Below are 26,330 nucleotides of genomic sequence, written 5' to 3'. Positions count from 1 at the left end.
CTTTATTCCTATTATAAGAGTTTAAATTAAATAGCCAATATCCATTCCTCTCAGCATTGTAAAAACCTGGATCATGTCCGTAGATGAAACCAAGTTAAATTCCGTGAATTATTCTTCATAACTTAGCATTTAAGTCCAATCATAATGATATAGTTTTACTTTTCATTTGCCAGGTTTGAGTGTACCTTCAAAACTAGACCCAGTGCTGTTTGATTATGTGTTGCACAAGTGACTTGGTGATAAAATGAAGACACAGGTTATTAAAGGAATAAGTAGGAAGTTGGGTAAAGAACAGAAAACAGAGAGTAGTGATTAATGGATGGTATACATACTGGATGGATGTAAACAGTGGGGTCCCTGAGGGTCAGTGTTGGGATCATTATTCCTCAATCTATATAAAGGAGCTGGGAGCACAATATCATTTGTAGACCACAAAAAACAGGTTAAGTGGTTAACTATGAGAAGGACTATAAGCAATTTCACTAGGACATAGAAAGGAGCACTTGGCTGTTGGATATAATTTAATGTGGAGAAAGGTGATACATTTACTAGGGCTCCTTGGTACCACACTCGATCAAATGCTGCCTTGATGTCAAGGGCAGTCACTCTCACCAAGGCTGTTTGAACCAAGGCTGAAATGAGGTCTGGAGTCGAGTGGTCCTGGCAGAACCCAAACTGAGCATCGGTGAGCAGGTTATTGGTGAGTAAGTGCCGCTTGATAGCACTGTCGACGACACCTTCCATCACTTTGCTGATGATTGAGTGTAGACTGATGGGGCGGTAATTGGCCGGATTGGATTTGTCCTGCTTTTTGTGGATAGGACATACCTGGGCAATTTTCCACATTGTCGGGTAGATGCCAGTGTTGTAGCTGTACTGGAACAGTTTGGCTAGAGGCGCGGCTAGTTCTGGAGCACAAATCTTCAGCACTATAGCCGGGATGTTGTCAGGGCCCATAGCCTTTGTTGTATACAGTGCATTCAGCCGTTTCTTGATATCACGTGGAGTGAATCGAATTGGCTGAAGACTGGCTTCTGTGATGGTGGGGATATCGGGAGGAGGCCGAGATGGATCATCTACTCGGCACTTCTGGCTGAAGATGGTTGCAAACGCTTCAGTCTTGTCTTTTGCACTCACGTGCTGGACTCTGCCATCATTGACCTGCTCTTGTAGCCACAGTATTTGTTTGAATGTCAAGGGGAGGTGGTTAGACTCTCTTTTGTTGGAGATGGTCATTGCCTGGCACTTGTCTGGTGCGAATGTTACTTGCCACTTATCAGCCCAAGCCTGGATGTTGTCCAGGTCTTGCTGCATGTGGGCACGGACTGCTTCATTATCTGAGGGGTTGCGAATGCAACTGAACACTGTGCAATCATCAGCGAACATCCCCATTTCTGACCTTATGATGTAGAGAAGGTCATTGATGAAGCAGCTGAAGATGGTTGGGCTTAGGACCCTGCGCTGAGGAACTCCTGCAGCAATGTCCTGGGGCTGAGATAATTGGCCTCCAACAACCACTACCACCTTCCTTTGTGCTAGGTATGACTCCAGCCACTGGAGAGTTTTCCCCCTGATCCCATTGACTTCAATTTTACTGGGGCTCCTTGGTGCTACACTCGGTCAAATACTGCCTTGATGCCAAGGGCAGTTACTCTCACCTCACCTCTGGAATTCAGCTCTTTTGTTTGGCCAAGGCTGTAATGAGTTCTGGAGCCGAGTGGTCCTGGCGGAACCCAAACTGAGCATCGGTGAGCACGTTATTGGTAAGTGCCGCTTGATAGCACTGTCAATGACACCTTCCATCACCTTTGCTGATGACTTGCTGAGAGTAGACTGATGGGGTGGCAATTGGCTGGATTGGATTTGTCCTGCTTTTGGTGGACAGGACATACCTGGGCAATGTTCCACATTGTCGGGTAGAAGCCAGTGTTGTAGCTGTACTGGAACAGCTTGGCTAGAGGCGAGGCTAGTTCTGGAGCACAAGTCTTCAAATCTACAGCCGGGATGTTGTTGGGGCCCATAGCCTTTGCTGTATCCAGTGCACTCAGCCGTTTCTTGATATCACATGGAGTGAATCGAATTGGCTGAAGACTGGCTTCTGTGAATGGTGGGGATATCGGGAGGAGGTTCATAAACAGGGACATGAAGTACAAAAGCAAAGTAGTAAAACTAAACCTATAGAATCATTGGTTAGATCTATTTAGAATATCTATTTGAAGAGGTGACTAAAGTAGTGGACGGGGAATGTCAACGGATGTTATTTATATGGACTTCCAGAAGGTCCCACATAAGAGACTTAGCTAAGATAGAAGCCCATGGAATCGAGGGAAAAGTATGGACTTGGTTAGGAAGTTGGCTGAGTGAAAGGCGACAGAGAGTAGGGATAATGGGAAGGTACTCACATTGGCAGGATGTGACTAGTGGAGTCCCGCAGGGATCTATCTTGGGGCCTCAATTATTTACAATATTTATTAACGACTTAGATGAAGGCATAGAAAGTCTCATATCTAAGTTTGCCAATGACACAAAGATTGGTGGCATTGTAAGCATTGTCGATGAAAACATAAAATTACAAAGCGATATTGATAGATTAGGTGAATGGGCAAAACTGTGGCAAATAGAATTCAATGTAGACAAATGTGAGGTCATCCACTTTGGATCAAAAAAGGATAGAACAGGGTACTTTCTAAATGGTAAAAAGTTAAAAACAGTGGCTGTCCAAAGGGACTTAGGGGTTCAGGTACATAGATCATTGAAGTGTCATGAACAGGTGCAGAAAATAATCAAGAAGGCAAATGGAAGAATGCTGGCCTTTATATCTAGAGGACTGGAGTACAAGGGGGCAGAAGTTATGTTGCAGCTATACAAAACCCTGGTTAGACCGCACCTGGAGTACTGTGAGCAGTTCTGGGCACCGCACCTTTGGAAGAACATATTGGCCTTGGAGGGAGTGCAGCGTAGGTTTACTAGAATGATACCCGGACTTCAAGAGTTAAGTTACGAGGAGAGATTACACAAATTGGGGTTGTATTCTCTGGAGTTTCGAAGGTTAAGGGGTGATCTGATCGAAGTTTATAAGATATTAAGGGGAACAGATAGGGTGGATAGAGAGAAACTGTTTCCGCTGGTTGGGGATTTTAGGAGTAGGGGGCACAGTCTAAAAATTAGAGCCAGACCTTTCAGGAGCGAGATTAGAAAACATTTCTACACACAAAGGGTTGTAGAAGTTTGGAACTCTCTTCCACAAACGGCAATTGATACTAGCTCAATTGCTAAATTTAAATCTGATATAGACAGCTTTTTGGCAACCAAAGGTATTAAGGGATATGGGCCAAAGGCAGGTATATGGAGTTAGATCACAGATCAGTCATGATCTTATCAAATGGCGGAGCAGGCACGAGGGGCTGAATGGCCTACTCCTGTTCCTATGTTCCTATATCAGGGCTGAGTCAGTGGTTGGGGTTCCTAGCACAAAACTGTGCTCACAGGGAATGCTGGTTGGGAAATTGCAAGCCTACAGTGCTTGACTTTTTGGCCATTTAAATGAATGGATAGAAAATCAGGCAGTGTGGTTCTGAGATTTCCCAATCAATGCTTCCTGTGGCTGTTCCTCCCTGCTGGGAGTGCCCAACTGCAGAATCATTCCTGTTATGTTCAGTTTTGGATGCCCTACTTTAAGAAGGGTGGCAAGGCTGTGGAGAGATTACAGAAGAGAGTCACTAAGACAATACCAAGGAGGAGAGACCTTACTCATTAGATTGTGGCCATCCATTCAGCTGCCTCTGCCATTTCCCTCCCTTCCTTTAGCCCATCAAGCCAACCTTCCTCTACGGTTCGCCCCAGCACCAGCCCTGAACTTACATCTTTCTCTAGTTTCTCTCCTATCTCCTCTCATGCCCTCTCCAATCTCACCATGAGACCCACCTCCTGCTCCCTCGACCCTATCCCACTAAACTGCTGACTACTCAACTTCCCTTCCTGGCCTCCATGTTAGCTGATATTGTTAATGGTTCTCTCTCCTTAGATACTGTCCCCCTCTCCTTCAAATCTGCCATCATCACATGCATTCTCAAAAAACCCATCCTTGACCCCTCAGACTTTGCAAACTACCGCCCCATCTCCAACCTCCCTTTCCTCTCCAAGGTTCTTGAACGTATCGTCACCTCCCAAATCTGTGCCCATCTTTCTCACAACTCCATGTTTGAATCCCTCCAATCAGATTTCCACCCCTGCCACAGTACTGAAACGGCCCTTATCAAAGTCACAAATGACGCCCTGCGTGACTGTGACCGTGGTAAACTATCCCTCCTCATCCTTCTCGACCTGTCTGCGCCTTTGACACAGTTGACCACACCATCCTCCTCCATCGCCTTTCTTCCGTTGTCCAGCTGGGTGGGACTGCCCTCGCCTGGTTCCATTCTTTTCTATCCGGTCATAGCCAGAGAATCACCTGCAATGGCTTCTCTTCTCGCTCCCGCACTGTTACCTCTGGAGTCCCCCAAGAATCTATCCTTGGCCCCCTCCTATTTCTCACCTACATGCTGCTCCTCGGCGACATCATCCGAAAACACAAAGTCAGATTCCATATGTACGCTGATGACACCCAGCTCTACCTCACCACCATCTCCTTCGACCCCTCCACTGTCTCTTATTTGTCACATTGCTTTTCCGACATCCAGTACTGGATGAGCAAAAATTTCCTCCAACTAAATATTGGGAAGACGGAAGCCATTATCTTCGGTCCTCGCTGCAAACTGCATTCCCTAGCCACTGACTCCATCCCTTTCCCTGGCCACTGTCTGAGGCTGAACCAGACCCTTCGCAACCTTGGCATCCTATCTGACCCTGAGATGAGCTTCCAACCACATATCCACTCCATGACTAAGACCGCCTACTTCCATCTCCGTAACATCACCTGTCTCTGCCCCTGTCTCAGCTCATCTGCTGCTGAAACCCTCATCCATGACTTTGTTACCTCCAGACTGGACTATTCCAATGTTCTCCTGGCTGGCCTCCCATCTTCCACCCTCCATAAACTTGAGCTCATCCAAAGCTCTACTGCCCATATCCTAACTCGCACCAAGTCCCGTTCTCTCATCACCCCTGTGCTCACTGACCTACATTGGCTCCCGGTCCGGGAACATCTTGATTTTAAAATTCTCATCCTTGTTTTCAAATCACTCCATGGCCTCGCCCCTCCCTATCTCTGTAACCTCCTCCAGCCCTACAACCCTTCGAGATCTCTGTGCTCCTCCAATTCTTGCCTCTTGCGCATCCTCGATTTTAATCGCTCCACCATTGGCGGCATTGCCTTCAGCTGCCTAGGCCCTAAGCTCTGGCAGTCCCTCCCTAAACCTCTCCGCCTCTCTACCTCTCTCTCCTCTTTTAAGACGCTCCTTAAAACCTACCTCTTTGACCAAGCTTTTGAGCTAATATCGCCTCATGTGGCTCGGTGTGAAATTTTATTTGATAACGCTCCTGTGAAGAACCTTGGGGCATTTTAATACGTTAAAGGCGTTATATAAATGCAAGTTGTTGTTGTTGTTAGTTATAAGGAGAAACTAGAGAAATTGGGCCTCTTTTCACTTGAACAGGGAAGGTTAAGAGAGATTTGATAGAGGTGTTCAAATTTATGTCGGATTTTGATGAGATAAATAGGGATTTATTTCCATTAGTTGGTGAGTCAATAACCAGATCATCACCAAAAGAATGAAGGGGCACCTTAGGAAAAATTAAGACAGAGAATGCTCGACTAGAAATGGTGGTGGAAGCAGAATCCATAATAGCTTTTATAAAGGAATGGACAAATATTTGAAAAAGAAAAATTTTAAAAGGGTATGGGAAAAGGGCAATGTCCCAGAAGTGGCTGTTTCGGAGAGCCAGCACAGGTGGGTGGGCAGAATGGCCTCCTCTTGTGCTGTAAAATTCTATGATTGATGATAAATTACATTAACCTTACATTGTTTAATAGTGGGGCCATGTTTGGAATATTATGTGCATCCTACCTTCAGAAGGACACTGATAGATTGGGAGGATTCAGAAAAGAGTGACAAACAATTTGGGGACTTTTGAGTTCAAAGTGATAAAGAGAGACTTGGACAGTACAATATATTTTCATTGGAGAAAACTGCATTGAGGGCGTTTTTTGGGCACTACGTGGACACCTAAGTCCTGAAAATGGAGTCCAAGATGCGCACACTTCCAATGGGAAGCATGCAGGGTGCCATTTTTGTAAAGGCGTTTGGGCGTGCGCATCTAACAACCGCCAGTAGCATGCAGAGTAGGGAGATTATGACGTGAATCAGTTTACAACACTGATTTGAAGCCAATGCTGACATTTTGGAACTCCACACTCCAGCCAACGCCGTGTCTTAATCTCACACAGCTCAACACGATGCTAAACAGCATGAAGGACCCCCCCTCCCACCACCAGTGCTATTTAAAGAGATCATGAAGTACTTACAGGTTAGTTGCTGGATTATTTCTTCTGACTGCTGGTGCAACGGTATGTGTTTTTGGAGTTTTCCTATACTTGTCTAAATTTGAATACTCTACAGGGAGCAGTATGGCTGGCTTTGCAGTACTTTTAGTGGCATTTAAAATATTGTGCTGAAAGAAGTTGCTTCCAGACATGGGTGGCCTGGTAGGGCTTCCTCTGGGAATTGAACATGATTGAGAAAATGAAGAGAGGCCATGCAGAGCAGGACAAGTTGCTAGAAGAGGGAGGAGGAGGAGGAGGAGTAGGGCACTCAGCAGGAAGCCATATCCACGGTGGGTCTGCGGGAAGTAATTCTTTTACCTCAACTTCAGCGACGTCTTCGGTGCACAAAAGAGGTTGTGACTGAAATTTGTCAACTGCTGCAGCCTCAAAGCAGGGCAAGGACAGCATTGCCTGCGGCTGTCAAGGTGACCGTGGCTCTTAATTTTTATGCCTCTGGCTCCTTTCAGGCTGCTGCTGGAGGTATAAGCAACATTTCACAATTTGCAGCGCACTGCAGTATAAGGGAGGCCACTGAGGCTCTCTATACAATGAGAAACACATTCATCTCATTCCCTCTTGCCAGAGACAAGCAGAAGGAGTGAGCACCAGGTTTTGCATGGATTGCAGGCTTTTCCATGGTGTAGGGTGCCATTGACTGCATGCACATTGCCTTGCATGCTCCTCATCTGAACTCAGGCATACTCATGAACAGAAAGGGATTCCATTCCCTCAATGTGCAGCTGGTGTGCGACCACATGCACTGCATCATGCAGATGAATGCCCGCTATCCTGGCAGCAGTCATGATTCGTTCATTCTGTGGCAGTCCTCTGTTCCACCTATATTTCAACCAGCACGGTAAGTAAAAAGCTGGCTACTGGGCGATAAGGATTATCCCCTCATGACATAGCTCATGACTTCATTCAGGAACCCACGCACGCGGGCACAGCAGGTCTATAATGAGAGCCATACTGCCACAAGGAACATCATAGAGAACGTTTCCGCTGCCTGGACCGCTCTGGAGGAGCCCTGCAGTATTCAGCTAAGTGGTTATCAAGATTTGTTGTTGTGTGCTGCGTGCTGCACTTCCTGGCCATTATGAAGGAACAACCCTTGCCACTGCCTATCAGGTGAGAACCTGAGGTGCATGAGCAAGAGGAGGAGGAGGAGAAGGAGGAAGAGGAGAAAGTATAACAGAAAGTGGAGGAAGAGGAAGGGAGGCTAAAGCGTAGGCAGGCCTTATTTGCCAGGGCTCTGCATTATCAGATTATTAATGAGCGATACCAGTAACCTCAACAACACCTCCTCATTCACCTACAGTCCCACATTTCTTACCTTTCCTCTCTCACATGATCATCAAATCGTCCTACTTATGATTACACATTGGTTCCTCCCTCAGCTCACACAAATAAAAAACCACCACCAAATGCAAATTTAAATCCACATTTATAAATTAACATGAAATTATGCAAACAAAATGAGACTATTCACCCTTGTGCATTCTCTTAGTGCCTGTCTTTCGTGTGTCTATACCTATCCTAGTGCTCCTACGAGGTACTTCCCCAGCAGCTGGAGCATGGGTGGTGGAAGGCTGCTGACCTTCAATTCCGAATGGCCTTGGAAGACGACCTCGAGCAGCTTTGGGCCTAGAGGGCCCGGTTTCAGACTGTACCATCTCGGCCTGGGCTGCAGCAGTCTGGGCGGGCTGGCAACAGGCAACAGCAAGGGCACTGGCGGAGAGGCAGGGGTAGAGGCAGGAATGTTGTCATCCTTGGAGCCACTGCCACTCTCCCGGGGCAGTGCCTCAGCAATCCTCGTGATCTGTTGATGAACAGATTGCTGGACTGCTATGATGCCCTGGAAGCCCCTTTCAACAGTAGCATCCAAGGCCATGATGGCAGCAGTCAGACCTTTGATGGAAGTTGTTACATTGGTCATTGGACGCTGCACCATGGTAATATATTAACCCAACCCCATGAGCCCTTATCTTGTGTAACAACCTTTTATGTGGCACCTTATCGAATGCCTTTTGAAAATCCAAATATACTACATCCACTGGTTCCCCTTTTATCTACCCTGCTAGTTTACATCCTCAAAAAACTCTAATAGATTTGTCAAACACGATTTCCCTTTCATAAAATCATGCTGACTCTGCCCAATCATGTTATGATTTTCTAAGTGCCCTGTTACCACTTCCCTAATAATGGATTCCAGCATTTTCCTGATGATTGATATCAGGCTAACCGACCTGTAGTTCCCTGTTTTCTATCTCCCTCCTTTCTTGAATAGCGGTGTTACATTTGCTACCTTCCAATCCATTGGGACCACTCTAGAATCTCGGGAATTTTGGAAGATCACAACCAATGCATCCACTATCTCTGCAGCCACCTCTTTTAGAACCCTAGGATGTAGGCCGTCAGGTCCAGGGGATTTGTCGGCTTTTAGTCCCATTAATTTCTCTAGTACTTTATCTTTACCAATATTAATTACTTTAAGTTCCTCACTCTCCTTAGCCCCTTGGTTCCCCACTATTTCTGGTATGTTTTTTGTGTCTTCTACTGTGAAGACAGATACAAAATATTTGTTTAATTTCGCTGCCATTTCCTTATTCCTCATTATAATGTCTCCTGTCTCAGCCTCTAAGGGACCCACATTCACTTTTGCTACTCTCTTCCTTTTTACATACCTGTAGAAGCTCTTACAATCTGTTTTTATAATACCAAGGAACCCGTATGCTTTTGTAACAGCCTTGTCAATTTATCCTGTCACCTTTAAAGATTTGTGTATGTGCACCCTCAGGTCTCTCTGTTCCTGCACCCTTTAAAATGGTACCGTTTTGTTTATAACACCTCGCCTCATTGTTCCTTCCATATATGTAAATAAAACCATAAATCCTATTTTTATATCCTGTTTTAATATTTTGAATCAGAATTAAAACTCTTAAATGACAAGTTAAGTTTTCCCCAAAATATGTTGGAGTCAACGAGAAATTTTGCAGCTAATTAACATGAATAGAGAGAAAATTCCACAGGGGGCATTGACCTCCACATCCTCAGCACGTGAGGTTTCAAACTGAGAGCATGAATTTTTAAAATATGCCCTTAAGTCTCTCGAGTGGAAAAGCATACATATACGTTGGGAAAAACTTAACTTTTTAATGAAGAATCTTTATCTGAGGTTGAAAATATTGAAGCGGAAAGTAGGATTTCAGGTTCTATGTTGACGTATAAATCCAAACTATCCAAGTAGGAAACTAGATTTCCATACACTTACTAGAATTACATTGTTGCAGAGTAGACAGTGAGTACTGCATTGACAAGTTAATTTGTGGCATTCCATGGCAGAATGTAAGTTCTGCAACAGTGTTTTTCCAATTTTCAGAATGCTAACAAAATCAAAAGCACATTTGTTAAGACTTAATCCTGCTTCAGGGTTTGATGAACTGAGATCAGCAAATTTAACCATGGATCAATGATAGTGGGAGCATGACTGGTTGGGTGAATTGAACCACACATTCCATGCATTCCATTATAAGCTGTGTTCCCACAGACAGGAGTTGAAATCATGCTGTATGTTATTAGTAATGAATCGGTGACACCATCTATAAAACAGCCGACAAAGGAATTTAGAACAAATGCATTGATGCATGTGTTGCTAATATTGCACAGTATGATTTCAGTCCAGAAGCTTTTTATGAAAGCATCATTTGCCTGTCATTACAATACATCTTGGATGGATGTGTTGTACACCCAACGTCACTTCCGGTGAGAAATCCGTGAAAGGGCTACGGGTTCTGGGGAGCCAGCGTATGGCTCACTGCTCAATTATCCTTCCGCACCCACTGGAATCATGCTTAGGGTTGCCAACCCTCCCAGATTTCCCTGGGGTTTCCAGGAATTAAAGATTAATCTGCAGGACACTGCTGCAAGCAGCTCGGGAGAAAAATCATAGCGGCATTAAAAAAAGTGTGTATTTTTCATTTCCGTTTATTAGTTTTAAAAATATTGGAGACGGTTATAAAAAAGGCTGTTTAACTGGGAGGGGCGTTTGGAGGTGGGAGGTCATGTGATGAAACCTCCAGGAATATGTCCAACCAGAGTTGGCAACCCTAATCATGCTGGAGAACCTTTTAAAACTCCAGAGGAATGTTGGCCTCAATTACTCTTAGTGCATCAACTGACACAAAGTTATATTTAGGTGTGAGAAAATGGCACTCCAGATAGCATGAAGCTGTGTTCCTATTTGCATTGCTTTTCATTTTGTTTAAATAACATTTTTGGAATTATTTAACAGAATATTAGCAATGTTTAAGCCCCCCCCCCCCCACTATATTGTGCTGCTTAGAATTGAAAAATAAAATTGGTGTTTTACTCTGTTATAAAGTATATCACATCAATATTCTAGCTACATAGTTTGGCAAAATAATGGTACCTAAAGTGCTGGGGCTGGAAAGGGTGTAAGTAGCAGTTATGCCTGGGGTGTGGGGTGGGGGGGGAGCTGGAAAATGGGCTGCTTTTTGGCTTCAGTGGGATTCCACCTTTAAAGGTCGCAGAGGGACTCTCACCAGTGGAGACAGGGCGTAAGTCCCTTTGAGGCCTTCTAAAGGCCCCAAACATTTACCAGAGTAAGGTAATTGACCCTGGAGGAGATCGGTTAACTTTTTTAGTCAGTGTGGCTCCAATGGAAGCTGGAGAATTGAAAAAAAGTTTCTTGGACTCATTTGGTCTCTGAATAACTTTGCTCTGCCTATGAATAGTGGATCAGCTTGGGTCATGGCGGTTGCCACTGATGCGCTCTTGCAAGATGCCCCAACTTTTTAAATGACCCCGTCCCCATAATTTGGGATGGGGTCTCTGGCCTTGGGCGAGACTGGGCGGGCGATCCGCTGCTTTGCCTGCCGAGCAAGTCCCCAGGAATTTCCAGGCGAGTGTGTTCTTTCTTTTAAACAAACACATGGGGAGGTTGGGGTTCAGGAGTCTTATCAAGCCATAAGGGTAGGATGTAAGTTCAACAGTTCTTCGCATTCTCAGTTCTCTAATCTACTTGTGTTGCCATTGGGAAATACTGAGCAGGGGCCAGGTGCAGTCTTGCAGAGTATGTAGAACTTTGTCAGTGCAACATATCAAAGCACATGGGGCACTGTGTGCAGCCTTTCAAAGCACATGGAGCACTGTGTGCAGCCTTTCAAAGCACATGAAGCACTGTATGCAGCCTTTCAAAGCACATGGGGCACTGTGTGCAGCCTTTCAAAGCACGTGGAGCACTGTGAGCAGCCTTTCAAAGCACATGGAGCACTGTATGTACAACCTTACAGAGCATATGGGACACCGTGTGTGTAACCTTACTGAGCACATGGAGCACCGTATGTATAACCTTACAGAGCACATGGGGCACAGTATGCACAGCCTTACAGACAGGAGCGGCGTTTGCCTTGTGGAGGTCTCTACATTTTACTAGACTATGATACTAAATACTACCTACTTAATCTGGTGTCAAATCTGCACGCGTACGATTGTGAAAAGGCTTTTTTGCCATAGGCAATATAAAAATAGTCGACAAAATGAACAGGAATCATTTAATATCATTATATATGTGTCTTTCATTGGATTTGATCAGCATCCTATGCAATTGCATGGTCCTAACCCTACCTCTGCTTACGGTGAACGTGGTGCACTGTGTGCACAGCCTTGAGGATATGTGGGGTGATGTGTGCACAGCCTTGAGGATATGTGGGGTGAAGTGTGCACAGCCTTGAGGATATGTGGGGTGAAGTGTGCACAGCCTTGAGGATATGTCGGGTGATGTGTGCACAGCCTTGAGGATATGTGGGGTGATGTGTGCACAGCCTTGAGGATATGTCGGGCGATGTGTGCACAGTCTTGAGGATATGTGGGGTGAAGTGTGCACAGCCTTGCAGAGTACGTGGGGTGAAGTGTGGACAGCCTTACAGAGTACGTGGGGTGATGTGTTCAATCTTACCCAGTATGCAACTAATTGATCATTTCTCCTCTTTTAATTATAGTCAGCTGGTATGGCCATGAGTTTAAAATTTCTAACAGCAATAACTTTGTTATCTAATTTTCTGTCCTTGAGATGTAATAATATTACAAGTTTACATTCTTGTTGACCCATAACTAGGTTTTTAATAGTTGCCTGACATTGAATTAAGATTTTAGTACCATTTCAGGCTGGAAACAAAGGGTTTATTGATTAACATGTGATCGTGCTGCTCAGCTGATAGACCCCACTATCAAATCATGAGACCCAAAGAGAATGCAAAGAACAACCAAGAGGTTCGGGATGTTAGTTAGTTTTTCTTACATTTATCAGTCAGAAAGATTCGAAGTAACTTCAGGGTGAGATTGCTGTTATGTACACGCATAAAACTGCATTAATTGAAAAACGCAGCTATTTGCATTAACTTTTATCAAAGGTAATTAAATTGTGAACTTTGAATCTGATTCTTTGGGGACTGAAATTCCAGACCACGATTCTTTTGCAAAAAAAGTAGACATTAGCAATAAATGATATCATGTCGGTGGAAATCATTATTCATCTCTGTTTGGTGCTGCTTTGAGGATTTCTACTGCTCAAAAATGGATAAATTAACATTATCAGAAAGTGAGAACAAATTTATGATTTTTGCTCATTGAGGTCTTTATTAATGAATTTATGCAGCATTTTTCAGCTCTGCAGTAAAATTGAACCATAGAATCATGGAATCATACAGCAAAGAAGGAGGCCATTTGGCCCATTGTGCCCGTGCCGGCTCTTTGAAAGAGCTATCCAATTAGTCCCACTCCCCTGCACTTTGCTCGTAGCCCTGCACATTTTTCTATTTTAAGTATATATCCACTTCCCTTTTGAAAATTACTATTGAATCTGCTTCCACCTCCCTTTCAGGCAATGCAGTGCATTCCAGATCATAACAACTCACTGAGTAATAAAAATTATCCTCATCTCCCCCCTGGCTTTTTTGACAATTATCTTAAATCTGTATTCTCTGGTTACCAACCCCCCTGCTAGTGGTAACAGTTTCTCCCTATCTACCCTATAAAAAACCCTCATAATTTGGAACACCTCTATTAAATCTCCCCTAAACCTTCTCTACTCTAAGGAAAACAATCTCAGCTTCTCTAGTCTCTCCACATAACTGATGCCCCTTATTCCTGGTACCATTCTAGTAAGTCTCCTATGCACCCTCTCCATGGCCTTGACATCTTTTCTAAAGTGAAAAGTGAGTATTTTACTCCAAGTCAGACCAGAGTTAGTGAGCTTAACAAAGGAAAAGTGTTGAAGTATCACCACATCAAAGACAGAGTGAAAAGTACACAAGAGTTTTTTTTGTCAGAGAGCATCTGTGTAGGGGCCATTGGTAGGTATATAACTGAAGCAGGAGGAGAGAGGACAGCTCAGGAGTGCAGAAGGCAAAGGACTTGCAGTGGAGAAGTTCTTTACAATAGAGTGTCCTCTACATAGTAGAGTTGGTTACCTTGGTCATGGAAGAGCAGCAGTGCATGAAGAGGCTGAGGGTCATCATGCAAGCTGTGGCTGGGGAGTGTCACCTGCAACAACGTGCAGGAACAATCAATCATCGACCATGCATGACCAATGCAATGGAACATCATCACTGTCCTTTGCTTTAATGCCACAGGGACCTTCCTGGCACCTAAAAGAGCATTACAGGAATAAACCCCTTTGTTTATTTTACTTTTTTTATGCACCTGATGCTTTCTTTCCTGCACAAAAAAAAAGAATCAAACGGCAAGATATATATAGTATAATTGAACTGTGCAGTGGTTTGACATCTGAAATGTGATTTCCTGGTGTCTTTTGCCTTTTGTGCGTCATGAACTTTTCTATATTAATTGTTCAGGTGTCCAACCATTAGGTGTGCCCCTTGTTAAAGGAGTAGCATTAGAGTTGCTGCGTAGCCAATTGTTAATTGTATGGGATACAGAAAGCCTTCTATCTATACCTGTGACCTTATTTTTTATTTACTCCCAGGATATAGGTGATGCTACCCATCCCTTGAAAAAGTGGTGGTGGGTTGTTTTCTTGAAACTCAATCCTTGCGGTAATGATGTTCACACGATAGTGTTAGGTGGAGAATTGCAAGATTTTGATCTAGTGGTGATGAAGGAATGATGCACAAGAGCGGTGGTGTTCCCATGACACCACCGCTGTTGTGCATCTCGGCGGTGGAGGTTGCAGGGCAAGGAGGTGCTAGAAAAGTAAGCTTGACAACTTGCTGCGATGAATCCCATAGATAGTACATATTATAGCCAAAGTGCGTCAGTGGTGGAGGGGATGGATATTGAGACTAGTGGCAGGGGCGTCGATCAAACAAAATTCCCTTTCCTGGATGGTGTTGTTGTGGCTTCATCCGTCCAGGTGAGTATTCCATTATACTCCTGACTTGAGCCTTGTAGATTGTGGAGGGGGTTTTAGGAGTCAGGAGGTGAGCCAGTCATTGCAGAGTGACCAGCCCTGCACTTCTGTTGGTACGATTGGTCCAGTTAAGCTTCTGTTCATTGGTGACTCCCAAGATGTTGATAGTGGGGGACTCAATGATAGTGATGCTATTGAAGGAGGTAGTAGGACCTTATCTTGCTGCTGATGGTCATTACCTGGTAATTATGTGACATGAATGCTACCTGCTGCTTGTCAACCCAAGCCTGGCTATTGTCCATATCCTGCTTCAGGCTGGCATGGCATTGTGAATGGAACTAACCCTGACAGATCTGCATCAGTGTCAGTGGTTTCCTTTGCTGAAGTTGCTGTGGGATCGTTGCTTTCAGAGTTGCCACTTACTGACACTTGGCTGGAAAACTTAATTGCACAGACCTGCCTCTGGCATGAGTGCTAATCGGCTGCTGTTGTGCAAGTCCACAAATGCAACTGTTGCAGGACATATCCTCATGGTGCCCACTGATTTGTATGAGCACAGTACTGTGAACATTTATGATTTCAGAATCCCTCCATCATGGTTGCCTGAGACCATTCTCTAAGTCAGTTGAAGTTGACCATAAATACATTTGGAATTAACACCCAAAGCCTCTAGAGCAGCAGTGGGAGCATTGCTACTGTGAGTATGCTCTGCATAGGCAAGGTGTCCACTGTTAAAGCTGTAGTTTTGGAATGTATGTAATGGTAGACAACCTTTGCTCTCTGACTTCACTCATGGGAGAGGACAGTGCATATTGGAGGTTTAACTTTTTCAGATTACCTTCTATTGTTATATGCAAGTGACTTCACAGTGTGCTTCAGCCTCCATTTGAAAGCAAGCCCACTAAGGTCTGTAACCTTGTACAACTCAAGAGGGGCACTCGCTATACTGGATCTCCACTTTCTAACTCTTATCAAATACCACCATTGCTACCTCTTCCTCATCATCAGCTCTTGGTACCTCACCCTGTAATTCCTCCTAACCATTAGTGTCTACTTCTCCTGAACTGTGTGCACTGTGCTGGTGTGTGCTTCAAGTATGGGTGGTGACTATTGGTGCTTGGGTCTGTGATGTTCTTCAGTCCCAGTAAGGTATATGAAAAGTGAATTTGTTTTTTGAACTGTGCAATGCTACAACACCGCAGACAACCATTGTTCTGTAATAGAGCATATCTGAATGTTGGATTCATCTACATAATAGAGACTACCTCCCACTGTCAAGTACAAAGAAGAAAGTGACTCCTTAATACAGACCTGGTGCATTATCAGCTTCCATGTGAAAGCAGACTCCAAAGGTCCGAATGCTACTCAGGAGGGGTTTGAGATCAGCCTTGTACCAGCCAGCCCTTCATATCCATCAGCACTGTTACCCGATGCACACCTGTGCCTGGAAGTATGTATAGCTGCGTTACTTTTGTTTTAAGTGTGAACGGTGATCCATTGTAGGTAAATAGCACACTTATCCCAATTGGTGCTCCAATCTGTATGTGACCACAGGCATTGTGTGTGGATTTGTTCATGTAACCCATTGTGCAAATGATAGAAAATCTGACTGATGGCACAAACCACAAGTTCAGTGTTCTCCAGTCTCCACTCCGTCTGAGCTGTCCCTCAGAGCTACAGTAGCTTTCTTGTATACCATTAGTTGATTATGATTTGGGGGTCCACCATCTGCTCCACATTGTCCCCTTCAATCACGTGAAAGTTTTGTTTAAACATAACAGCGGCAGGGATTGAAACATGACGATTTGACCCATGGAAATTCCTTCCTGCAGTATAATCTTTTTTCTACACTGTTATTTATAAATGTCTCTTATTTTCAGTTTCAGTACCTTGCTTGTTCCAATCTTTTTAACATTTCTCCATATTAGTACCTCATATATCTTTTGCAACTGTAATTTTCCATCATGTATATATAACTTGCCCTACTACTTTACACTGATATCCATACCTTACATTTATGACCTTCTTTAGGTCATGCAACTTCTTTTTCACTTCCTGTAAGGCCCTTCTGGTGGTGGTCACCAATTCTCACATGGACCTCCTCTTTTCATATTTGGGAATCATCCTCAAAGAACAAAAATTGTGCTTATGATGAGAGGTCATCAGGATATGCAGAGCCTGATGAGTGAAACATTATTTTCATTGCTGATGTTCATTTTCCACTACAATTGCACACTTGTTAACAGTTCATTAGTCTTGAAAAATAACAAGCAATTCACTCATTTTTGCAAAAAGTGACTGTCAGCACCTTTATGTCCGATGTACTATCTCTTTTTGACTTAATAAATAACTAAGCACTATAAGAACCAATAAACTTAAAACTTAATTAAGTCATAGGTTCGTTAGTCTTCTGTTTGAGGAGGGGGGGCAATTTTCTACTAGATCCCACCCAAAATCAGGCAACATCGCAGTGGAAACGGCAGGAAAATCGGGTAGATTTCCCTCCCCCCCCTGCCTTGTTGCCATCTGTTCCTTCTCTGTGCACCACATACAAATATCAGTCGGCAGGGCCCGGGGATTGGGTCCCAGGTAAATTTTCCTTCTTTCTGCCTGTGATACTACCGTTTCCTGGGGCCACCATTTGGAGGGACGCTAGGCTCCGAGAAGCGGTGGTTACAGTCCTGAGCTGCCCCCATGGAGGGAGAGGGCCTCGTAGCAGTCTCCTCACCCTCCACTCCACTCTGCCCCTAACTCTTACTTGATGAAAGGCCATCAGTGAGTCATCGATTCCGATCTTCAGGGTGCTGTTGCTCATTTAAGGTCCCTTGCCAGATCTGGTGCTTGCAGTGATGGGATTCTCTTCCTTTGCACTGGTGGGATCTCTCTTGATGGCGGGAATCCCACCAGGAACCCACCTTGGATACTTAATGAGCCCCTGACCCAGAAGAATGAGTCAAGGCTGGAGTGGATATGGAGGGGCGGATAAAAGTCGCACCCTGCTGGAACTCTGCCACAAATATTAGAATCCCCCCCCGCCCCGAGGTGGTTAAGAGGTGGTGACAATTGAATGCCTTCAATTCATTCATAGGCTACAAGCATTACTAGCTTGAGCAACTATGTCAATTTGATGTATGCATGAACCAATTTCTACCCCTTTGTTCCTTAGAAACACTTTGTGACACCTTGCTACTTAAGTTTTGTTCAATTCAGTGTGCTTAGCTTAGCTGTTTGGTTACACACCATTAGTTCCACAAAAGGTATCCATAGTTCACTGGGAGAAACATTTAGTTCCAGTTATTGCAGATAGATCAAATGAGGGTGAACAACCCTGCCTTTGTCAAAGCTTGGCGATCCATTTAATATTGATAAGAAAAATGCAGCCATTTGTGGGTGGCTGGTGATCTAATGCAGATGCAGTTGCCCATTACCATTTGTTTTAGCGTAAATTCAAGTTTGTTTTACCAGATTCAGCTTTCCAGGTGTCAGTAAAGATTTTCTGTTTTAATATTGTACCACCCAGCAGAAGAGCTGGCTTAGTTTTCAAATTGCAACTGTTACAACTTAATTCCAATGGAATGAAAATCGGGTGGGGTCTATAAAAGGTGGGTGATCTGCTCCTCCAGATTACAGGTGTTGAAGACAAAAATCTAACCCTATGTTTAACAAACCTGCCTCTTTGTTGTTTTATTTATCGAGGAGAATAGTGAAATTATTCACTGATTCACTGCTTTATATTGTTTACTGTTCATTTCCCTGTCCTATTTAAATAAAACATTTGTTTGTTTAGAATCAGAGTCTTGGGGCTCAATTTTGAAATGGTGGCAGGATGGCAGCGATGGGGGGGTGAAGGTGCGCTTGGCAAACCCGAATTTTAAAAACGTACCTTTTCCGATGCGATCGCAATGTAATTGATGGTGATTAAAGTTGTTACCGGGTTTCACGCCCGGCAGCCAGTCTGATTGACAGGCTGGCCGACAGTAGCTGCAATGCCCAGTTGGGGGGGGTGGGGTAGAGAAAGAGAGAGAGCGAGATGTCATCTGGCACTGGAACAGAGTGTGGAGGGCCCTGAAGATCGGGGGGTGGGAGGGAGGGGGGAAGATCGGGGGGTGAGGGGAAGATGGAGGGGGAAAGGTGAAGATCGGGGGGCGAAGGGGAGATCAGGGGGAGATGGGGAGATCCGTGGGGGAGAGGGGGGGAGAGGGAGATCGGGGGGAGAGGGAGATCGGGGGGAGAGGGAGATCGGGGGGGAGCGGGGTAGATCCGTGGGGGGGAGGGAGATTGGGGGTGAGAGCGGGTGACCGGGAGGGAGAGGGAGATCGGGAGGCAGAGGGTGAGATCGGGGGAGAGGGGGAGATCGGCGGGGAGAGGGGGAGATCCGTGGAGGGAGGGGGAGATCCGTGAGGGGGAGGGAGATCCGTGAGGGGGAGGGAAATCCGGGGGGAGGGGGGAGATCAGGGGGCAGAGGGAGATTGGGGGGGAGAGGGGGAGATCGGGGGGAGAGGGAGATCGGGGGGGAGAGGGGGAGATCGGGGGGAGAGGGAGATCGGGGAGGAGAGGGGGAGATTGGAGAGGGAGACATTGGAGGCTGAGAGGGACATGGGAGAGGGAGACATAGGGGGAGAGGGGGACATCGGACATTGGAGCAGGTGGGTGCAGGTGACATCGGTGGAAAGGTAGGTTTATTTTGCTTTTTAACTTTGTGCAAAGGTTTTTTATTTAATTTATTTTGTTTATTTTTGCCTGATCCGGCCCTTCGGAAGCCGTGAAAAAACCACCCAGGTAAGTTTAAAATTATTTTAACTATCTACTTTGTCAGAAATAAAGTGCCTTAAGTAACTCAATGAGGTACATTTGATTCTTTAACTATCATCCTGCCGGCTTTAATTGCCAGCTGGACTTCCACATTCGGGAAGCGTGCGCACACAGGCACATCAGTGGGAAACCTGGAAGTCGGCGGGTTGGGGCCGGATTCCTCACCTGTACGGGATTTTCCCAATTTTCGCAGCCCACGCCTCCAACGCACCCGCAATTTCATTTGAAAATCGGGGCCTTGGTCTGGTAAGAGTATATATTCATTCCACTTTTCAAAGCGGGGAGATTCACACAGTGGAACATGAGGTACTCCAGTAGTTGGTGTATAGAGTAACAGCTCTGTGTTACAATCCCTGGGTCTTGCTATTGTTTACAGTGACATTACTTTGATGAAACCTTGTAATAAATGATCTTTGACCTTTTTTATTCAAATATTCACACTGAATAATTTATTCAGTAAATTTGTGTTCATACCATGAACTGACCTTTGATATGTTGATATCTGTTACAAAGTATACTCCAGCAGTGCTTCATGCAGTTATTAGTTAATAAATATTGTAAAGTTTGTAAGCTAAATTTTCTGACTGTGCTTCCAGCAGGGTCACATGTCAGAAATTTGGATATGCATTGGACATGATTTCCAATTATTTAATTAAATGAAGAGGGTATAGAGCTGAATATTCATGAACTATAGGAATTGCTCTAAAGACTGATTGTGATGAGCAACCTTAGGGCATATTTTGATTGTCCTTTACACGCTGTTGATGAGTTACGGTGATAATGTGTAATTGTGGTTTTCAAACTTTCCTGTGGTGGATTCCCTGCAATCATTGGCGCACTCCCGGGTACCTCTTGCTCTAACATCTGAAAGACAAACACCTAAAGGAACCAGTGCATAAGGTATCTTTTTATTACTAAACAGCAACAGAAATAATATACTAGTAAGTCAATAAATGCAAAAAACCCCCCAAAATTTAAGGACAGACAGATACAAATCTAATGACCTTGCAGACCTCTTGAGACCACTTTCACAGAACCCTGAGTGTCCAGGGACCTCAGTTTGAAAATGTATGTTGTAAAAGATGTTTATCAGGTAGCATGTAATTTGTACGGTGGCATGTTAATATAAGTGATAAAGAGGATATCTGAAGCACAACACTGTTTAGTATGCGTGGACAGTTAATCATTTGAAAGAAATTTCTTGGCAAATTTCAATGGGTATGCAGCAAAGATTTTATATATCTTTTCCACCTAGCTAAATCATTTTTTCTCATATTCTTTCTACCCTCCAACCAAAAAAAAAGTGTTAGAAAGAGTATATACTGTAAAGCTGACAAAGAATTTGTGTAAAATCCATTTACAGAAATGTGGTTTGCTTTGTATGGATTGTAAATATTTTCTATACAGTTTTGTATACAGTATATCACTGTATCCTATTGGTCATCAGAGTGTACAAGAGAGGAGCAGGGACGATACCCTCCATGTAAATCAGGGATATCTCTGAATATAATCTGAAGGAAGCACCTATGCAGACCCATCATAGATTTCCATTCTCCTCCCTGATACAATGCTTCAAAAATAAAGTCGAGACCAAATAACTATTGGTTCTGTTAATAACAAGTAGATAGCAAAATGCCACGGTGCTGATTATTATAAGAAAACCATATATAGTATAATTTTACAACATGTGAAGATATTTAAATTGACTAAATAGGCACTTTTAGGACTGAGTTTACCTAGTCTGTATAGACAGGCAGTGTATTAATGTAGATTTGAATTCGATTTATCTGTGGACATTTGCATATGACATTAGGGGACCTGTTTTATTAGGTCAGCATAGTACACTAGCAGGTGATTGATGTACACCTGCAGGATATGCCACAATTCCTCAGAGTTTGTCTGAGATTGTCACTTTAGTATTGTCACTTGTGAGGCTACATCCTGTAAAAGGTGTAAAAAATGGACATATAAGAAAATTGTAATGAAACTCTTGTGATATGAGGCATAAATCTAAAGAAAGAAAGAACTTGCACTTGTATAGTGCCTTTCATGACCTCAGGATGTCCCAAAGTGCTTTAAAGCCAATGAAATACTTTTGAAGTGTAGTCACTGTTGTAATGTAGGAAACGGTGCAGCCAATTTGCACACATCAAGGTCCCACAAGCAGCAATGTGATAACGGCCAGATAATCTGTTTTGGTGATGTTGGTTGGGGGAAAATATTGGCCAGGGAGAACTCCCATGCTCTTCTTCGAAATAATGCCATGGGATCTTTTACATCCACAGAGGGCAGACTTGATATAATGTCTCATCCGAAAAACAGCACTTGCAACAGTGCAGCACTCCCTCAGTACCACACCGAAGTGTCCGCCTACATTTTGTGCTCAAGTCTCTGAAGTGGGACTTGAACCCACACACAACCTTCTGTCTCCGAGGTGACAGTGTTACCCTGAGCCACGGCTGACACATAAAATCTGTTCTGGACTGGGCAAGAATGTTGAGTGACAAAAACTTTCAGATAAAAATCTTGTGTTCCTTATTTCTCTAGGTCAAGAACGATTTGGGAACATGACAAGAGTGTATTACAGAGAGGCCATTGGAGCATTTATTGTCTTCGATGTTACACGAGCCACAACATTTGAAGCAGTGTCCAAGTGGAAGGAGGATTTAGACTCAAAATTGGCTCTCCCTAATGGCAAACCTGTCTCTGTTGTCCTACTGGCAAACAAATGTGATCAAGGGAGCGAGTCCATGGCTGCCAATCCTGGAAAAATGGAACAGTTCTGCAAGGATCACGGATTTGTCAGCTGGTTTGAAACTTCAGCAAAGGTAAAATTCATTCTTAGCTTTCCAGATGGTAATTGTAAAACCAAGAAAATGGTAATTATAACAAATTACACAGAAATGCAAAGCAGCAATCAGCAGGGTAACTTTATTATATATTAAAATTAACAGTGCTGAAAGGAGAATTGTATTGACCCAAATTGCCTCATAATTCTGAATGATATCGACAGTGAAAGAGGGAGCCTGGAAATAGACATTTACTCCCCGTGATGTGGGTCCCAATTGGGAAGAGACCTCATGCACCTGTGCTATTTGCCTCAACTACTCCTTGCAGTAACGCATTCCACATTCTCACCGCTCTTTGGGTAAAGACGATTCTCCTGAATTCCCTATTGGGTTTATTAGTGACTATTTTATATTTATGATGTCTAGTTTTAGACTCCCCCACAAATGGAAACATTTTCCCTATGCCTACCCTATCAAACCCTATCATTATCTAAAAGACCTCAATCAGATCACCCCTCAGCCTTCTCTTTTCCAGAGAAAAGAGCCCCCCAGCCTGTTCAGCCTTTCCTGATAAGTATATCCTCTCAGTTCTGGGTATCATCTTTGTGAATCTTTTTTGCACCTTCTCCAGTGCCCCTATATCCTTGTTATAATAGGGAGCCCAGAACTGTGCACAATACTCCAAGTGTGGTCTAACCAAGGTTCTATACAAATTTAACATAACTTCTCTGCTTTTCAATTCTATCCCTCTAGAAATGAACCCCAGTGCTTGGTTTGCCTTTTTTATGGCCTTAATAACCTATGCTGCTACTTTTAGTGATTTGTGTATCTGTACCCTCAGATCCCTTTGCTCCTCTACCCCTTTTAGACTCTTATTATCCAAGCAGTATGTGGCCTCCTTATTCTTCCTACCAAAATGTACCACCTCACACTTATCTATATTGAAATTCATTTGCCAAAGTGCAGAATGTTTCTATTTATATCGCTTAACATTACATGACAATTCAGTAGATTAGTTCCCATTTAAATCTGCATTCAGCAGTCCATTTCTTTTTCAGCTATTTTGACAGAAATGATCAGTAAGCAATTGTAAAACGCCAATGGTTGAGTTAAGAATTGAGGGCAATGTTTTCATTTAAGAAAGTAAAACACTGTATTTAAACTAGAAGCAGATCTGCATCTTGGTTGTAACCATTGTGTGAGATTCCACAGTAATGATGCCACTGTACTGTTTGTTGAACTAATATTGGCAAATAGGGTCAAAACCAAACAACAGTGGATAGCAAGCAGATGCATCAGGCTGTAGGTCACATTCGCAGGTTTTCGTGAGCACACTGTTGTGTAAAGTTCATTCCTGCCATGGGTGGAGCCTAACAAACCCCTGCATACCTCCCGACATATACAATAAGCATCTTTTTATGCCAACATAGAGTTAGTGGGTTGAATTTCAGCAATATGTGTGTGTGTTATGGGTGCAGGATTTGTATTTCAGCTGTCACTTATTGCAAGGTAAAATAAAAAGGAAAAACTGCAAATGCTGGAAATCTGAAATAAAACTCAAAATGCTGAGGTTACACCTTTTTGTATTGTTCAACAACAATGGCAACGACAACTTGTATTTATATAGTGCCTTTCATGTAGGAAAATGTCCCAAGGCGCTTCACAGGAAGGCAATCAGACTGAAAATAACACTGAGCCAAAGAAGGAGATTGGTTAAAGAGGTAGGTTTTAGGAGGGTCTTAAAGAAGGACAGATAGGTAGAGAGGTGGAAAGGTTTAGGGAGGGAATTCCAGAGCTTAGGGCCTAGACAGCTGAAGGCACGGCTGCCAATGGCGGAGCAAAGGGAGGGAGAGATGCACAAGAGGCGAGAGTTGGAGGAACGCAGAGTTCTTGGAGCATTATAGACCTGGAGGCGGTTACAGAGATAGGGAGAGGCAAAGCCATTGAAGGATTTGGACACGAGGATGAGATTTTTAAATTGGAAGTATTAGGAGACCGGGAGCCAGTGTCGATCAGTGAGGACAGAGGTGATGGTGGGAGGGCAGCAGAATGGTAATGATTATTTCAAATTTGGATGGAATAGAACAATCAACAACAGGTCAGTTGAACTATTTTTTTTTGCATAACGGTGATAACGACAGACAGAAATTCTTTGTCTTTTCAAACAGGACTTTCCTCAACACAGTGGAGCTCCTGCTTTGTGTTTGCACAGGAGTTGGACAGGTGGATTCTTTTGTGATTTTGTTTTCTTTTTCCTCATCTGAGGGAGTGGCGTGTGTCTGGGAAATTGAATACTTTTGGTTCAGGCACCCATTAAGCACTCTCTGGTCAGTTATAACACAGTTTAGACACAGAGGAAAGGATGAAGAAATGTGTCTATGCCATAACCTTAACTTTAGAAGAGTGTTCCCACTGTATCAGTGTGAAATCTTCCATTTCCTACACCAGTCAGCTTTCTAGACTTTCAGAGCAAGAGTAGAGTTTAAGCCAAGTTGCGAATCCTGTTGTGCTATGGGTCTTTCACCTTTGGGAACTGGGTTGCAAATGTTCAAAGTCATTTAATTAGACCTTTGTGGGGGGGGCGGGATGAATTTCTTCACCATTTGCAATGGCTTATGTATAAATGGCTTAGAATTTTTTTTTAGTGATGGAATTTGGGTGGAAGTTGTTTCCACAGTTTATTCGCTTTTAAAAGGCTTCCCTGAGTTTCTTTGTGCTTTTTGAGCCCTCCCGCAATCCACCGTAAGTTCCTAACTGGCCTTATTTGCATCTGTCAGAGTGAGAGCCAATGGCGTTTTTTGCCATTTTGCATACAGAAACCTGGATTTGGTTCTTGCTGCTTCTCACAGGGTTAGATCACTGGCAGGTTTTCAGATCCCTACCACTGTCCCCCTACCCTTACCCACAGCCAGGCATCCTCGAGCAGGTGTGGCATTCAATCCCTACGGGCAGACTCTTGTATGCCATTTTCATGGAGGAGGAGAAGCACTACAGGATGGAGCAAAGTAGACTCCGGCAGAGTTTACTGCAAGAGGCATTGCAGCACATGTCATCACTGAAGTCTTCTCTTCTGTGGAAAAAAGTCTATCTTTGACAACACAGCTGTACTTCCTTCTTCCCCACTTTCAAATAAAGGAGCATTCCCTCATTCCACTGCACACATCAGCCTTCTTTGCCCTTACATGACCGTGTCAATCATCACTTGAGTGAACATATCAGCATTACATAAGTGCAGCCTTTCCTGTATGATTCTAACCTCCATCAATAATAAAGCACCATGTCAGTGCACATTCTATTTTATTGCAGTGAATTCCAAAGTGCACATAATAAGTCTGAACACGGTGCTTCTCCTGGCTGCTTACAAATGCATTTCTTTCATCTATTGTCATGCTTCAATTAGGTGCCACCTAAGGTCCAGGTGGTTGGCTGTTCATGTTCTACAAAAAGGCTCATGGTCCTTATGGCAGCTTGCTCCTGGCAAGGAAGCACTGCTGCCTCTGGATCTCTGGAGCTTGTTGCTAGGCAGTGTGGTCATGATGCTCACGTTCCTTTGGCATGAGAGGGAAGCCTGAATTCTTGGCATGTGTTGCTGTCCTGATAAATGGCACTATCAGGCCGATGGACTCCAGCCATTATTACATTCTACTGGGCCCTGGATCTGTAGCCCCACTGATCAGTGGAATGGCTGGTCGAGTGGCAGCAATCATATCCTGAAAGCCCTGAGAGATAGCTTTTTTTTTATTCGTTCATGGGATGTGTGCATCGCTGGCAAAGCCAGCATTTATTGCCCATCCCTAATCGCCCTTGAGAAGGTGGTGGTGAGCCGCTTTCTTGAACCGCTGCAGTCCGTGCAGTGAAG

At 43.9% G+C, this 26,330-nt stretch overlaps 1 protein-coding gene across 1 annotated transcript in view; it reads left to right on the top strand.

Moving 5' to 3' along the window:
- Nucleotides 1-26,330, top strand: part of LOC137323001 (ras-related protein Rab-38-like) — a 56,802-nt gene that overhangs the window by 13,402 nt on the left and 17,070 nt on the right. Inside the window, exon 2 of the mRNA XM_067986327.1 lies at nt 22,230-22,510. Within this exon, the coding sequence (XP_067842428.1) occupies nt 22,230-22,510 (281 nt within the window). The remainder of the gene's footprint in view (nt 1-22,229; nt 22,511-26,330) is intronic.

This window comes from Heptranchias perlo, chromosome 6, assembly GCF_035084215.1.
Source record: "Heptranchias perlo isolate sHepPer1 chromosome 6, sHepPer1.hap1, whole genome shotgun sequence".
Lineage (NCBI taxonomy): Eukaryota > Metazoa > Chordata > Chondrichthyes > Hexanchiformes > Hexanchidae > Heptranchias > Heptranchias perlo.
The sequence above is the reverse complement of the archived record's forward strand: the minus strand, read 5'-3'. Positions and strand labels throughout refer to the sequence as shown.